At 40.2% G+C, this 18166-nt stretch overlaps 1 protein-coding gene across 1 annotated transcript in view; it reads right to left on the bottom strand.

The window, feature by feature from the left end:
* LOC102741385 (putative dimethylaniline monooxygenase [N-oxide-forming] 6) overlaps positions 1 to 2172 on the bottom strand; it is an 11644-nt gene extending 9472 nt beyond the window's left edge. Inside the window, 2 exon segments of the mRNA XM_031031306.2 lie at positions 1430 to 1613; positions 2152 to 2172. Of these exon segments, the coding sequence (XP_030887166.2) occupies positions 1430 to 1613; positions 2152 to 2172 (205 nt within the window).
* Positions 2173 to 18166: the final 15994 nt, after the last annotated feature.

Here is an 18166-nt window from a genome sequence, read left to right as displayed (position 1 = left end):
CAAACGCAAGAACATTTCTGCAGTGAAACACAAAGTGGGACAAATAAAGATTATAACTAGCCTAATGTCAAATTCAACTCATGTTTTCTGACCATATGACTTCAGGAAAGATTTTGCCATCAAAGGAATTTTTGTGCATTTTCTATCAAAGGATCATGGATCCTTCACCGAAAGGATTGGAAACTGTTTATGTAGAATAATTATGTCACATATTTTTCATCTCAGTACCTGGCACAAAACTCTGCCAAAATAGGTGTTCAAGCAGCATTTAATTGTTGCTGATGAGATCATAGAGAACCATTTCATGATTTAGGCTAATCTGGCCACATCTCCCTGAACAAATATAAGTAAAGAAAATCGCATCCTTAAAAAAAATAACTATTGGTTATTTCCTAATGGAAATGATCTTATATCTCATATGATACATTCAGGATTATAAGACCTCTCACTAAAAAAAAAAAAAAAAACCTCTTGAGATGAATATAAATATGTCCTAAGTTAGCACTGATATGTTCTAGTAGAGCAACGTGTTGTTGTGGTTTGGGCAAGTACTGAGACCAAGACAGAATTTGGTTACAAGGCGAATGGTGTGGATATAATGTCTTCATGTCAAATATGTATCATCTACATTCAATCACAATGGCTGGGAAATTCAGGACAGAAAGGATAGAAGTTTCCCCAACCTGGCTTTCAAAATTTAAAAATTGTTTTTATAATGAATATTTTCTGATTATATCATTTGTCCAACAATGAGACTGAATGGCAAAGACAATCATTCTTCTCTCTGGTTTTGGGGTTTGCAGAGTATTCAATAACCACACACATAACACACGCAATCATTATTTATCATAACTTACAATGTCTTTGCAATAGACATGAGTTAATTATAGAATCACATCCCATTACAATTGGAAGGCATATTAGAGGAAACCTAATCTCCAACCTCAACATTTGACAAATGAGCATTTGAGGTCCAGAAAAAAAAAAGAAAGAAAAAATTAATCTTCCCAGAAAACCTAAGGTTGAGACTATAGCTCAGAACTTCTGACTCTAATTTTTTCTCTTTCTTTCTTTCTTTCTCCCCCACCCCCACATTCCTAGGTTTTCTGAGCAACAGTGAACAGGGATAGAATCCTTTCAGTTACACAGGGAAGGCAGTGATATGTTTTTTGTTTTTGTTTTTGTTATAAATTACTGACATTAGCACCCTTTACAGCCTCAAGATCTGGGCTCTGTTACGAAGGTAACAATGTTTTATGAGCTAGTAGTTTTGAGTTATTGGACAATAATAACATGATGGGAGAGAGAAAATTTTACTTTCCAGATCTGGAGCTTTTGTGACCTACCTCCCAAGTCTGAATAGAACTGATCAGATTTGATTTACAGAGGAACCCATCTCCCTTCTATTGGTATCACAGTGATGTCCCACTAACTGAGAATTTCCACAGGCCTCCAACATCACTGCTCCTCTCAAAGCAGGTGGGCTCCAACCCCTCTTCCAGGCAGCACCAGATGGAGGCCAGGCCACTGACACCAGCTCCGACAATGGCCACTCTCTTCTCCACGGTTGCCAGGAAGGAGGGTCTGGAGAGAGTTTCTTCAGAAGAGTGTCCCTGAATATTTGGGATTTTTCAGTAGGAAGAACCAGCCAAGGTTTGTGCGTCAGGATCCTCACCTTAACACAAGAAGACATAGATGCACATTAACAAGTTATGCTTATTATTTTTACCACTTTTGCTATAGTAAGATAATAAATCTGGCTTCTTCTCCTGATTATTCAAGATGCTCAACATAGCAGAGTCAGTGAATTTTGGAGCAGGAAGGACCTTGAAGTTCATTAGTCTAATGCTATCAATTACAAATGTAGCAATAATCACTCCAAGAAGATTAGAAATTACTTCTTCGACATCTCACAGCTAAGTAAAGAAGTTGGAACCAGAACTCAAGCCTTCTGCATGAAATCCACTGTTCCAAATCATCCCTACTCACTTTGAATGCTTGGTTCTAAGGGGTCTTAGTCTTAATGAACTGCCTTCCTTTCCCCAGAGAACCAGCAGTTCTTTAAATGTAGAAGAAGATGGTATTTAACAATGTCTTTTGATGTAAAAACTGAGGAAGGGGGAGGAGTTATTAGTCTTAAAGTAAAAATACCTTTTTCCTTGTATATTTCATGGTGTAGTGCCCCTTAAAACCTGGAAGAGAAGCACTGAGTGTGGTAGGGATAGCAGAACATGGGAGGGGATGGGGAAGCAGAGGAAGAAAGGGAGAGGGAAAGGGCAAGAATGAGGTCCCTGGTCCTGGCTCCAAAAAATAAAAATAACTGATATAGTTCACTGAAGCTGTAAGATGAAACCTCTGGGAGATTAAAGGAACAATGGTTCTTTTATTTATTGTTGCTTTGGAACTATAGAATATATAAACAAAGGCTGTGCACCTGGACTGTTAGGTTCTAGAAAAGAACCCTCAATTTTCTGAAAGCTTAGGAAGGCATGATGTGAGGAGCTGAGCTAGTTATTGGAGATGTTGAGTTTGTAAAACTAGTGAACTCAAAGGACAGAATGGTGAAGTCCCTGAATCTTGTCTCCGGCTCCTTCCCACTTCTTCCCACCTTTCCTGCTTCTATAGTCTCCTTCTCCCCCTTCCTCCCTCCCACCCTTCCTTTCATTTTTCTGAGTACCTACCATATGTCATGTGTTATAGTAGTCTCTTGGGGATTCAAAGATGAAAAGACTCAGTGCTTTCCACACAGAAGCAGACAGTCTAATGGAGAGAGATGATTGATGTTGCAATGGAAGTTTGATTCAGTGAGTGCCAGCACTCAGGCAGGAACATGAGTCCACCTAAGAGAAGAATAAGAGAGACTTCAAGAGGAAGTGAGAAGAGAACTGAGTCTTGAAGGAAGAAGAGATGCCTGCCAGGCAGTCAAGGAGCAAGGAACACATGACAGATAGAAAAATATGTGCAAATGCACAGAGAAGTACAAGAACTCGATAGAGCGAGCTACAATTAGTTCTGTGTTGCTGAAGCCATAGGTAATGGGGATAGCAGAAGGTAAATTGAACATGCAGGGCCCAGATTCTGAAGGATATTGAAGTGCTACACTCAACAGGTTGGATACCATCTTCTAGGTTATCGTGATCCATTCAAGAATTCTGAGCAGGGTAGTGACAAGATCAGAAAAGATCAGATTCATGTGGAAGCTAGACAGAATAGACATCTAGCTAGACAGCTAGATTCATATGGATAGTGGCTAGAATCAGGGGTACCAGGAGGTAATTTCGATAGTCTAGAATGGAGATGCTGAGGGCCTGAAGTAGAGCAGTGTCAGGGGAATGGAGAATAGAGAGACATAAGAGATATTTAGGAGGTAGTTGTTTGGGAATCTGTTGACTGATTGATGCCTCAAATAAGGTAGTTCCATCTTTGAGGTTTTATGTTGTGATTTATATGCATATCACTCTTGATTTAGTGCAGAAAGCAGTAACCATTCTAGTTCACAAAGAAAGGGACTTAGTACAGGAATTAGGTGCGTGCAACAGATGGAAGGACTGTTGAGGAGCAAAAACCAGGAGTCTGCCTGCCACAGGCCTTGTAAATCACACCTCTAGAGCTACCATCCAAAGGACAGGAATTGCTGCTGTCACCACAGACACCTCCAGAGGGTGGGATGTGGAGTTTGGCTGATGTAAACACACCTGTTGGAAAATGATTACAGATCAACACAGTCACAGAAATTCAGCCTCTGCTTCCCTTTGCCTTCCAAGCCCAGATATCTATCTCACTGGAAAAACCTAAATTGCATCCAAGCCCTAACTGCAAGGAAGTCTTAGAAATATAGTTTTTAGCCTTCCACTCCTTGTGATGGAGGGGGGAACCCAAGGGGGGGGAGTGGGGATGATGTGCCAAGTGTCACTAGGCACCATCTAGCACAGTGGGTTATGTGTGGTATTAAATGGGAGCCATTCCCGTATTCTTAGAATACCCAAACAAACTCTATTCTTCTCTAATAGTAATACAGTAAATCCTCAGTGATTTATTCTTTTGGTTGTATATTTTGTTTTTGTTTTTAAACAAGTTTTTAACTTTTTGTTACTTTTTTTTTTTAATATTTATTTATTTATTTGACACAGAGAGAGAGAGAGAGCACAAACAGGGAGCAGCAGGTAGAGGGAGAGGGAGAAGCAGGCTCCCCGCTGAGCAGAGAGCCCTACATGGGGCTTGATCTCAGGACTAAAGGCAGACGCTTAACCGACTGAGCCACCCAGGTGCCCCTTGGTTGTATATTTTGTGATAATTCTTATTGGTCTTCAGATCACTCCTCTGTAAAATGAACAAGTTGAACTAGATATTTACTAAAGTCCTTTCAACATTCCACAAATCTCTTACTTTATTGACTAAGCCTCAGTAAACCTTCTTAAAAATAGAAAATATAAGCCAAAGATGACACAAATGCATTTCATTTGCTTAAGAGGATCTTTCTTGTTGGACATATCCAACTGTCAAAAAGTTGATTTAATTTGTTCCTGAGAGCCTCTTGTTAAAAAGGAAGTTTCAGCTACTAGAACTGAGAATATAAGAGAGTCAAGAACGTGGAGCATGAGAATCTTTGGAGTAGATCTCTTTGGAAAGAGCTGTTGGTGTGCTGTGTGTTGTTTTCCCATCAAAGAAATGGAATCAAAAGACCTGCTTCTTGAGGCAAACATGAGGCAAGGGGCTCAATCCTACCACCTAAAGAGCAGTTTGGGAGCTCCATGGAATTTTTGTCTACCTGATCTTGCCTGGGAAATCTAGAGGATGGGATTTGGGCTGGCTAACTGTGACAGGGAGTTGTGTTTATATTGTGTTTGGCCAGCATTCCCAGAGTTTATTGAGACAAAGCATGTGTAAGGGTTTTCTGAGGGCCAGATGTGATTCACCAAGAGAGAGCAAATATGGGGCCATATTAGGTCCCGTCTAATAGGGCTACAGAAGTGTTTGCCAGGATAGGGTTCATTCTTCCGGGTCAAGAGAATTATTGGGGAGAGATCACCATTGTTTGGGGTGCCTGAAGTATAAGCCAAGACATCCATACAAGTAAGAACTAGTTTTAAACATCTACCTGCCCAGAGACCTGGAAGCTGCAATATGATAATACCAATGAAACTAGATCTCCACCAGCCCTCCACCCTGTCCCTTACTCGGCCTTTTTTAAACCTCTCTTTCCCTTCCCTCTTTCTACTCCCTTCCTGGCCTTTCTGGAAGCTTCAGAAACCTCCCCATTGGCATCATGGGGAAGAAGAGTGGAAGCATTAAGTGGTAAAGAAAAGCTTTATGCCCCCTTCCAGGACCTTAGGTTCCCCCAGCAGCAGGCCCACGTGGAGGCACTAGAGAAAAGATTAGAACTTTAAATGAAGTCCAAGTTTTTGATTATTGCTGAGAGACCAGATCTTCCATTTTCTGAATTAAGAGTGTGGTTGTGACTTAACAAGACTGCGGAAATGTCTATTACCCAAAAGTAATCAGTAAAGTCATGAGCTTGGGGGTCTTTTCCTCTAAGTTCCCGCAGCTTGACAGCATCTTTAGGGACATAAGTGGTGGTATTCCAGGTACTTAAACAGATGAATGAAAATGTCCTCAGAGTTATGTGATAGATTAAAGTGAGCACGACTGAGAAACAATGAGAAAACATTTTTCAAAGTGCCCTGGAGTTGCCTCTTCAGCTCGGACCCTGAGCATGATGGAGGACCAGGAGGCAGAAATGTGTTACGACCAGGAAGGCATTACCAGGGCTCCTTCACCTCCCCATGAGTGGGGAGTCGATCTCCTGGTTGGCCCCAGCTCTCCATGTCCTCAAAATACCATGCTGTTTTTTCATAGCTTAAACCACTGAGGCTGACAGCACCCTGAAGTTCACACTAGACTTTCTAAGAACTGGATGATGATCAGATTGAGATTAAGGAACATTTGTAGAATACTAACAACTATTTAGAAAGTGTTTCCTTTCCATTTGTTATCTTCTAACACCCTTGTCAGATAATTATTACCATGATTCTCAATTTACTAATGAAGAAATTGAGCTGTTCAAATTAATTAAACCAACAAAAGTTTATGACTTTAGGGTGTGTCTTTTCCAATATCTTATAAAATGAGTGTAATGAGAATATCTACTTTAGAAAGCATGGAGAAGATAATACTTCAGAGGGTTGTCCAACAAATATTAATGGAGCACTTATGATGTGCCAGGCACTGTTTGAGGCATTGGGATGCAACAACAACAAAAAGAGGACAGAGTACCAGCCCCTAAGAATGCATTGTTCTAGTGCAGACTCTAGGATACAGTACGTAAAATGCTTTACACCGTGCCTGATGCTCAGGAAATGACTGGGTGGTATTGGGATTTACCACTAATAATAACCACTATTGTTTGTGTTGACTGGTCATTCACTGTGTACCAGGCAGTGAGCTAAGCATTTTATTTTATTTTTTAAATTTAATTTAATTTTATTATGTTATGTTAGTCACCATACATTACATCATTAGTTTTGATGTAGTGTTCCATGATTCATTGTTTGCGTATAACACCCAGTGCTCCATGCAGAACGTGCCCTCTTTAATACCCATCACCAGGCTAACCCATCCCCGCACTTTCCTCCCCTCAGAACCCTCAGTTTGTTTCTGAGAGTCCATAGTCTCTCATGGTTCATCTCCCCCTCTGATTGACCCCCCCTTCATTTTTCCCTTCCTTCTCCTAATGTCCTCCATGCTATTACACATTATTTCATTTATTTTTGTAATGACCTGGGGAGTCAGGTGTATTACTGTCTCCATTTTACAGAGAAAAAATTGAGACTTACAGAGGTTAAGCTGCACAGGGTCACACAGCTAACAAGCGATGGGGCTGTGACCCTTTGCCGGCTCCTCTTGAGGGGAACAAAGGTAGGGGGAAGGGAATGAATGTGCATGGAGTATTTATTAGGTGCCAGGCACTGTGGTAGAACATAAAGATGGGAGTATGCCACACACACTGCTGCTGATGATACATTTTTGATGATGATCAGCACAGTAACAGAGGCTTATAAAAGGGTCTTTCAAACTCAGAAGGGTAAGGAGTTTACCCTACGGGAAGGGACTGGAGAAAGATTTGCAGTGGCATCAGTGTTTGAGTTAGGTCTTGAAGCATGAGGACAAAAAATGTAGTGAGAGAGAGAGGAAAAGCCTGTCAGCCCTGGGGACCACAAGAGCAATGCACACACCTGTCAGAGTGCACAGGGAGGGTGGGCATGCACCTGGGAGAGTGCACAGGAATGTGTGAGTCAGAGGGAGGTGTATCTCCCACCTGAACCTTTCAAAGCCTTCTCTCCAGGTAATGATGTCTCTGCAAGGGATCTGAATAACAGTCACACTAAGTGGTGAATGACTAAGAAAGGGTTGATATGGCAACTCATGAAAGGGGAATTTGGCTTTTAAGAGACAGCAATGTCTTAAACCAAAGGAATGTATTTCTAACAGTGGAACTTTGACCATTAGAGAAAGGTCAGGTTGGTAGAGAGGGTAGTTTTTCATAAGCAGGGTGGCCATGCATCTTGGTTTACTCCACACAGTCTTGGAACTGCTGTGTTGGCATCTTTATTAATAGTGCCCTCTCTCACTCACAAAAGTAGTCTGGTTTAATTGAAAAATGATATGGTCACCTTACTTATTATAAGAGATGTTCTTACCCTAGTCCAGATGTCATTCCAGAGGCCCATTCAGCCTCTACAAACACAGCTGGCTCTCTTTCTGGTAGCTACTGTCTTAGATTAGAGTCTGTTTCCTGGAAACTTCTTACAGTACAAGTGCAAAATAGTCTTCTGTAAGACTTAATTTTACTTATTGAATGGTTCTACTTTATAAGAAGACAAGTCCACCAAGGAGAACCATTTTCTTTTTTTTTTTTTTTATTCTTATGTTAATCCCCATACATTACATCATTAGTTCTAGATGAAGTGTTCCATGATTCATTGTTCGTGCATAACACCCAGTGCTCCATGCAGAACGTGCCCTCCTCAATACCCACCACTAGGCCAACCCATCCTCCCACCCCCCTCCCCTCTAGAACCCTCAGTTTGTTTTTCAGAAGGGAGAACCATTTTCTTAAATGATGCTAACACCTTGTTTCCCCAAGGCTCTGACTCAGAGCAAATGTTTCCAACTGGGCTTGTTGCCCAGCATGTTTAGGGTTTTGCACTCATGTGGGTGGTGATGCATTGTGGGTAGCTTTTCCCAAAATTCTAGGTTCCACCAGACTCTCTCTTTTCTGACCTCCTAATCCTTTTCTAGTCAGTTTCACAGTATTCTAAACTATTGTTGTTGTTATTTTTACTATAAGAAGTATACTTTATTGTTTTTTTTAAATTGATGCATAATTGAAATATAATATTATATTGGTTTCAGGTATATGATATTATTTAATATTTTTATATATTGCAAAATGATCACCACAGTAAGTCTAGTTAACATTTGTCACCACACATAGTTTCAAATTTTTTTCTAATAATGAGAACTTTTATGATACAGTATTATTAGCCAAAGTCACCATGCTGTGTATTACATACTTATAGCTTATTTATTTTATAACTGGAAATTTGTACCTTTTGACCCCTTCACCCATTTTCCCTGCTCCTTATTCCTCACCTCCGGCAACCGCCAATCTATTCTCTGTGTCTATGAGCTTGGTGTTTTTGTTTTTGTGTTTTAAGGTTCCACATATAAATGAGATCATGGTATTGGTCTTTCTCTATATGACTTATTTCACTCAGCATAATGCCCTCATGTTTGATTCATGTTGTCACAAAAGGCAACATTTCATTCTTTTTTTATGGCTGAATAATATTCCATTGTATATCTATACCACATTTTCTTTATCCATTCATTCATCAGTGGGCCTTAGGTTGTTTCCATATCTTGGCTATTATAAATAATGTTGCAGTGAACATGGGGGTGCATATCTTTTCGAATTACTGTTTTTATTTTCCTTGGGTAAATACCCAGAAGTGCAATTGCTAGATCATATGGTAGTTCTATTTTTAATTTTTTGAAGAATCTCCATAGTGTTTTCCAGAGTGGCCACACCAACTTAAATGCCCACCAACAATGCCCAGGGGCTCCCTTTTCTCTACCTCCTTGCCAATTCTTATTATTTGTCTTTTTCATAAACCATTCTGACAGGTGTGAGGTAAGCCTTACTGTGGTTTTGATTTGCATTTCCTTGATGATTGGTGATGTTGAGCATCTTTCCAGTAACTGTTGGTTATTTGTATGTTTTTTTTCTAAGCTATTCTTTAACTGTGCACTGTTTCAACCATTAAGTAGTGAGCATCTTTACCTCAAAAACCACGCCTTACACATCTTCCTATCTCTCTACCTAGGGCACTGCTAAGCATGTAGCAGGTGTTCAATAAGTATGTTTTTATTAAATGACTCATTAGCTACTTGGGGATTATAGTGTGTTTTGGAAATACAGAGTTCCATCCCTTGAAGGGGCTGCAAGGAATTTAAGAGGGTTGTAAAATCTCTCTCTCCTTTCAAAGTGACAAAGTACATTACAAGATGATGGGACAGCAGCAACTACCTGGTCAAGCTCTTGGATTTTTTATAGACTTTCCAGTTTTCAAATTCCATGAGTCGTTTGTAGTTTGAATACCAAACTGAGCAGGAGTGGTTTACACAGGGTGCCTGTTATTTGGCTTCCCTGGGCAACAACTAAGATTTTGGAGGGGATAAGAGAATTTACTCTGGGCTTCGTGGTAAAGTGTGGGAAGCCTGGTGCTCACCAGACAAGCTGATTATTGCAGAATGCGTGAGGATCTGGGGAGATTTTCCAGATCATGTTATATCTTGTAATTCTCATTATTGCATTTTGCTAGATTTAAGGGAGTTTTTGAGGATCTACAACTGTATGCAGAGATCTTGATTTCTTATGATTTCTGGATCCCTGGTTTCATTCTATCACATCTCCAGGCCAGTTCTTACCACAGACATACTCCTGCACCTGCTTGTCTGGACCCATGCCTCACTGGTTCTGTCTTATCCCAGGGATAGAAGGAGGGACACAGGGGAAAAGATTTAGCCTTCCCTTTCCTGAAATTTCCTTCCATAACCAGATATGTTGGTACATCACCTTGCAGTGACCCCTCATGTTGGCCAGGAGGATGCCCTGGGCCAAGGGAGGAAGCCTAAAGGGCCAGAAGGGCAGGATCACTTTTCCAGTGAATACTTCCTCTTCTTGACACCACCCTGCTCATCCAGTGAACGTAAGCTCAACTCAGTTCTTGTAGTGGAGATCTTTCACTTGTAGCAGTAAGTTTCTTTCTCTTTCTCAGGGATCATTCTAAGTTCTTCTAAAGTTGGGACTTCAACTAGTATTGGGGAAGTTAATCTTCCTAATCCCCCCATTATGTCAAGCCCCTCTTTAGGGGTTGACAGCCTCGCCCCACTGGCATTCACACTGCTCTCATCATTTCTCTGCACATACCCTGCCTATCAGAATGTCTAACACCTGAATGCCCATCACACATACCACATTCCTTCTTGTCTTTCTGAAGCTGGGGGTGGGGGTCCTTCCACTTTCATTTTGTCCATACAAGTCTTATCCATGGGTCAAGATTGTGAACAAAGTTCAATGTCCCCAAGAAGGTTTCTTAGCACCTGCACTTGTTGCTGCTGAGCTCCCAGAGAACAAACACTGTGTCCCACACTACTCAACATTGCAGACTTCTAGGGATTGTTTGCTAATTGTCTCATGAATGTTAATGACCTCTGTAAAGAGATTTCATATTTCCTATCATGTATACTTTTAATTTGATCTTCCTCAGTACCTAGTGGAGAGCTGGGTATTCAACAGGAGCTCCATAAGTAAATGTGGATTTAACCTGATGATCCCTTTCTAAGTGTTTCCTTATTAGTGACACAGAATAGTGATTAACTTTATCTGCCAGGGTACTATCTGTACCACAGGATTTGGAACAGACTTCATGTCTTTCCACAGGAATGCTTGGGGCCATTCTTCCTTTGTTTTGAATATAATACGCTATGTTTATCTTTTCAGGCAAGCCCATGCCAAATAAATTTTTTTTTGTCATTAGAATTGGTTGCAAAACACATTCTCTACATTTATTGTGTTATGTGAAACTAGTTTCGGCTTATGGATCCACTTAAATCCACGGAATTTTGGCATACGTATTCCTTCTGACATGGTTGAGGGAGCAGTGGGGAAGGCAGTGAGTTAGATCCTGAGAAGTTTCCTGAATTTGAGATTAGGTCAGTCACTCCACAAAGATGACTTACTGCTTAACCAAGGCATTCCCTTATTTGAAAACCCCTGGTGTCAGCCAAGCCTGGTTTCCCCAGACTGCTATTCAATTCAGTTAAATTCATTCACTAAATCATTTAGTCATTCATTAAAATATATATGCCTACTATGTGCCAGGTCCAGTTGTGGGCACTGGGGATTCAGTGTGAATAAATTGATAATGAGCTATTGAGGAGTCACAGGAGATGTGGGGACAAAGGAGGCACTACTGTTCCAGCATTCATAGGTCATCTTTCATGGACATGTCTGTGCAGAGGAGAATGGCAGTGGAGGGGAGAGATTGAGACAAGTACACGCATTACTCTCGCGGGGTTGTTGGGGTTGGTTACCAACAACATTGCATTTTTCCTGGGTCACTTTGGTCCAAAGCTAGAGGACTGGACCAGATCACTTTTTGGCTCTTTATTCTTTCTTTCCAGTCTTTCTTTTGTTCTTTAAAAGAATATTAAATATAATATATAATGATAACTACTAGAAGTATGATAACATGAAATAAGATAAAATATTTTAATTATTATATTCTTTGAGCTGCTCCCAGGATGATTGAGAGTGGCAGGGACACTAAGCAGTTCTATTCCTTATAGACACAGGACTCATCTGATGCCCAACTTTAGATCTGCAATTCTCCTAAGGCCTGACACACCTTTCTTAGACTGCTCAGCATCTAGGACTCTTCACCCAGCCCTCCTGCCCTCTTTGCTTTGTTCAGACCTACCTCCCTATCTCTCAGCTGTTCCTGTCTCCCTGCTCCCTCCCTGTTACCTCTTACGGCTTTCTCCTAACAAAATCCTGGCTCGGTTAGTCCTGTCTTGGCATATCCTTCTCGAAGAACCCTGGACTAACACACTCATTCTCTATGACTGGGCTTTTACCCTCTTTGTCTTTTAAATCAGAACTGAACTTCTATTCTGATCCCTAGGTCACTTGATCAGGACTCTGATATTTTCTGGTTCTTAGCAATATTCTCTCCTCTTTAATTAGATGCTGAATCTTTCCTACATGCCATTTGCTTCTGGTGGGACTCTTATTTAAATGGGTGGGCCATCTAGAATTACAGTGTTCTTCCAGAACTATCTGCAAGAATTTGACTATTGCTATCACCTAGAAGCTCATTATCTTGTCATCATTATTGCTAAGACCAAAAAATCAACTTGTCCTCCTCTTGGATATCAACTATGAGTTGATCTAAGTTGGAAACTGGAATTTTTACCACTGGCCACTTTTCTGTGGTGTTAATCCTGGAATGCGCAGGTTAGTTACATAAGCCTGTAGCCTGCATGATTTGGGGCCTTGTTCCCTTCACACCAGCCTGGAGCTGATGTCCTACCTTCCTGTGTATCAAGAGGTAGAGTACCAATAACCTAAACGAGAAATTGAAATATACTCTCTTTAGGAGAGGTTACATTTTCAGCAATCCTTATTAAGAGTGAATTACAGATATTTTTTGGGATTAATGTGAAAGCAGAAGATACATGAAAGCAGTAGATATTTGAGCGACACAGAAAATATTCTAAGCAGCACAAAAGCCAAAGGGTAAGCCAGTAACTTCAAAGTAAAACTTCGTTACCACCATAGTTTGTTCCAGTGTCAGGGAGTGTTGTGGGCTTTCTACATACCTGTGTCGTGGACTCAACCGGAATTGAAATCTCTATTTGTCAGACACCCACCCAGTTACACAACATGCAGGATGCTATAGGTTTCCACATAGGTTATAACATTACAGCTTAGGCCTTTTGGCAATCAGAAATGGGCAATTTTCCTGACAGCTTATGTTTCCAACTTAGCAAGCTCTTTATCTTCAGGGCTTCAACCATATTTAAACTGATAACTGAGTCTGTGAGAAGTTGTGAATACAGTAGAAACAAAAGTCTCTAGGAAAAGGTTTGAGCAGTGTAGGCACCATCTAAGGATTAGAAATCGTAGTCAGAATTTCCCTTATCAAAGAGTGTTACTTCTTTTTTTTTTTAAAGATTTTTAAAATTTATTTGAGAGAGAGAGAGAGAGCACAAGTGGGGGAGGGACAGAGGGAGAGGAAGAAGCAGACTCCCTGCTGAGCAGGGAGCCTGATGCAGAGCTAGATCCCAGGACCCTGAGATCATGACCTGATCTGAAGGCAGACGCTTAACCAACTAAGCCACCTAGGGACCCTTAGATAGTGTTATCTTAACCTGAAGAAACTGTCAACAGATAGATGGTTTTCTAGATTATAGGTGCTTCCCTCCTATGCTTTTTCATAAGGATTAGCTTGCACCCTGCCAGGGAAGGAAGTTCTCTGGATATATCACTACTTCTTTGTGTATGTATTTCCTCATAAGTGATATGGGCAGGGAGCATGTCCTGGCCAGGTTACATGCTCTTTTTGAAAAAAGGACAAGGTCAATATGAAGTAACTTGGAGAACGGTAATGTTATCTGCTAGAGATGGTGAGAATAGTGAACCAGGTTAACCATGTAGTTCTGGACTTCATGCAGTAAGCTGATTTGCCACATGACATAGTAACATGGGTTTCTTTTCATTAGTTGACTTTTAACTCTCAAATAGTTTCAAAATGAGTAAAGTCTTCAGTTGGAATAATTGTAAAAAAAAGGGATATTTTTATTATGTTATGTTAATCACCATACATTACATCATTAGTTTTTGATGTAGTGTTCCATGATTCATTGTTTGCGTATAACACCCAGTGTTTCATTCAGTACGTGCCCTCTTTAATACCCATCACCAGGCTAACCCATCCCCCAATCCCTCTCCTCTAGAACCCTGTTTGTTTCTCAGAGTCCATCATCTCTCATGGTTCATCTCCCCATCCGATTCCCCCCCTTCATTCTTCCCCTCCTTTTTTTTTTTTTTTAACATATAATGTATTATTTGTTTCAGAGGTAGAGGTCTGTGATTCAACAGTCTTACACAATTCACAGCGCTCACCATAGCACATACCTTCCCCAGTGTCTATCACCCAGCCACCCCATCTCTCCCACCCCCCACCACTCCAGCAACCCTCAGTTTATTTCCTGAGATTAAGAACTCCTCATATCAGTGAGATCATATGATACATGTCTTTCTCTGATAAAAAGGGATTGTTTTTAAGAATATAACTTGTGTTTTTTAAGTATTCCCAATTACTTTTATAAATATGAATATATCAAATAGAGTGCAAATTTGACTTTAACCTGGTCTACCACTTTACATATTTTAAACCTCTTTTCAAGAATAGTAGATTGGATATTAGAAGAAGGTGCTTAAGAAAACACATAGGATTTATTGATTTAATATTATTGACATAATTTGTTATGATAGGTTGATTTTGATATTAGTCTCCTTGATGAAAGGCAACCATAATACTTAGGAGCAGTAAAAGTAAATTTATATTGTATTACCCAAATGCCAATGAATGTGTCATTTTATATAATGAATATATGACATTTGGAGGGTCAGTAATGAACAATATTATTTATTTTACTGAATAAAAATGACTTTAGAAGGAACATATTAAATAGTTTTATTTAAATTAATGTGTATTAAGAATGTATATTAAATGTGTGTAGTCAATATACATGTAGACTTATTGATTATTTTAATAAATATTCACTAAGTGTCTACTACGTGCAAGGCACTTTGAAAGCACTGAGGATATTGTGAAGAATAAAACAAGCAATATTTATGTTTAGATTCTAATTGCAGGTGAGAAAGGGGATGATAGATAATTACGCTAAGCTAAATAAGTCAATCAGAGAAAGACAGTTATTGTATGATCTCACTCATATGTAGAATTTAAGAAACAAAACAGAGGATCATAGGGGAAGGGAGGGAAAATAAAACAAGATGAAATCAGAGAGGGAGACAAACCATAAGAGAGTCTTAACTATAGGAAACACACTGAGGGTTGCTGGAGGGGTGGGGGGTGGGGGAATGGGGTAACTGGGTGATGGGCCTTGAGGAGGGCATGGGATGTAATGAGCACTGGGTGTTATATACAACTGATGAATTACTGAACTCTATCTCTGAAACTAAGAATACACTATATGTTAATTAATTGAATATAAATCTAAAAAAATAGAGAAAAATAAACAAGTAAAAAAAAATGAGTAAGATGATTTCAGAAATGAAAGTACCAAGAAGGACGCAAAATAGGATGATTTGAAAGAGGGTTGTGCTGATGTAAACTGGGTGGCCAGGGAAGGCATCTCATTTTTGGGATTGTCCTATGTGAATTGAAATCTGAATACAGGAAAGTGCTAGCTATGCAGAGATCTTGGGATAAAGCATTTCAGGCAGAGAGAGAGAACAAATGCTCTCAATTGGGAATGAATGTAGTGGGAAGGAAGGCCAGTCTCCTGGGAATATACAAAAGGAGGAGAAAGGTATTAAATGGGGTGGAAGGTAGAGTGGGATCTTGTAGGTCATGATGGGACTTGGGTTTCATACTTATTGCAATGGTTAGCCATCGTAAGAGTTGAAGCATGGCAGTGACAAGATCCCATTCATGCTTGAGAAAGATCACTCCTGCTGCTGCACAGGAAGTGGAAGGTGCAGGAACGGAAGCAGAGATACAACGTAGGAAGCTCTTAGAACCACAGGGGAGACCTTAGGTGCCTGGACCAGGGTAGAGGCTGAGGCAGAGAGAGGTGAAAACATTCACTGACGCTGTGGATAGGCAGATGGTGAGGTGTCAGGGGCTGAACTGTGTCCTCCCCAAATTCCTATGTTCAAGTTTTAACCCCTAGTACCTCAGAATGTGACTGTATTTGGAAATTGGGTCTTTAAAGAGGTGATTAAGTTAAAATGAGGTCTTAGGGTGGGCCTAATTAAGACTGGTGTCCTTCTAAGGAGAGGGAATTTGAACACAGCCACACGGAGAGGAAGGAGCATGTGAAGACACAGGGAGGAAAAGTCATCATCGACAAGAACACGACCCTGCTGACACCTATATATTGGGCCTGTGGCCTCCAGAATCGTGAGAAAGTACATTTCTGTTAAGCCGCTCAGGTTGTGGTATTGTTAGGGCAATGCTGGCAAACCACTATGTGAGGCAAAGAAAGAAATCAAGGATTATGCCTGGGTGTCCGGCTTGAGAAGCTGTATATTTAGATGTCTCATTACCAGGATGAACAGAAGTTCAAAGAAGGAACTCAGCATCTTTCATCCATTCCCAGTCACTTCTGGATGCCAATGCAAAGGGCTGGCTTTATGGGGCTAGTATTATTTATCAATGCCAGTAAGTTGGACTTTCTATTATTTTGTATACACACAAGAAAAACCTTTACAAGACACTTGTTATCAAACGAGAGCATTGCACTGAATTGTGTTGAGGGCCACTGACCACTAGCATCTTGAACAGGGAGGCCACTTGGCCCAGACTCATATTCCTAAAGGGCCTTGCATTTATACTTTGGATATCGTCTCCAAACAAGATGGCACATGCAGTCCCAGATTCACAATAATGGAACCGAAAGAAGTTATCTATCCTAAAGCCTTGAACTTGCAGCTGTATCTTTAAAGATAAAGGTATTATAAATTCCTATTTTTTGTAATATAGCTTATAGTAATTATCTTTTGACAGACCCATGTCAAAGGATTATATTGGGATTGATTAAGCTTTAATACTTTAATTAAACTCTAAAATGATAGCAGGTACTATCAATTTCTAAAATTTGGATTTGTATTAAGTGTTGCTGCTTACTCAAAGCAAAGTTAGATATTTTTTAGTTCTCTGTTACATTCCAAACTGCAACTGCCTGAAGACAGGGACCATTTCTTTTTCTTTTCTTTTTTTAAAGATTTTATTTATTTATTTTAGAGACAGAGCACAAGAGAGGGGAGCGGGAGAGGGAGAAGCAGACTCCCTGCTGAGCAGGGAGCCCAATGCGGGACTCCATCCTGGGACTCCAGGATCATGACCTGAGCCGAAGGCAGTTGCTTAACCAACTGAGCCACCCAGGCGCCCCGCTTTTTTTTTTTTTTAAAGATTTTTAAATTTATTTTTTGACAGAGAGAGAGACAGCGAGAGAGGGAACACAAGAAGGGGGAGTGGAGGAGGGAGAAGCAGGCTTCCCGCGGAGCAGGGAGCCCGATGCGGGGCTCGATCCCAGGACCCTGGGATCATGGCAGATGCTTAACGACTGAGCCACCCAGGCACCCCGACAGGGACCATTTCTAACTCAGCTTTTTCATCCTACTGTCTAGAATGGTGACTTGGCCATAATAGGCTATCAATTAATAATTGGGGAACTGATCTAAAATGCTGGCAAAGAGACTTAATATTTAATATTATTAATATTTTTGAGGGCTGGCCCTGTATTAGGTGATAAACACTTTCCCTGTCTTCATAGAATTTATTATTTAATATTAGTATTTAATATTAATGAAACACTGTCAATCTTGTTGCTGCAATTGTTGCTGAGAATAACAGCTACCTGCTACCTGACTTTTCTTTATTTTAATAAAGTGTCACATCTGATTAAGACTATCTTTAGATTACCACATAGTAATGCAGAGGCCTGCAGACTCAGATTTTTTTGAAGACAAATAAAAGAATAGCTAAAAATAAATAACAACTGTTTATCGCTCAAAAGTGTAAGCCTCCTGAAAATATATTTGAATATAAACTTGTTAATATCTGTTCTTACCTCCTAAGCTGTAAATTCTGTGAAGACAGGGAAAGTGTTTATCACCTTATACAAGGCCCAGCCCATGAAAAACTTCATAAATATATGTTGCATACATGACTTAGAAAAAGTTACTATCATATTTTTTGAAGTACAAACCTTTGTTGGTCACCAGAGGCTTCTTTCTGACCTTGGCAGACAACAATAGTAATAAAATGGTCACTTGGAGGGCAGA

Source organism: Leptonychotes weddellii, chromosome 6, assembly GCF_054177405.1.
Source record: "Leptonychotes weddellii isolate Sample4059 chromosome 6, ASM5417740v2, whole genome shotgun sequence".
NCBI lineage: Eukaryota > Metazoa > Chordata > Mammalia > Carnivora > Phocidae > Leptonychotes > Leptonychotes weddellii.
This window is presented reverse-complemented; position numbering and strand designations above follow the sequence as displayed.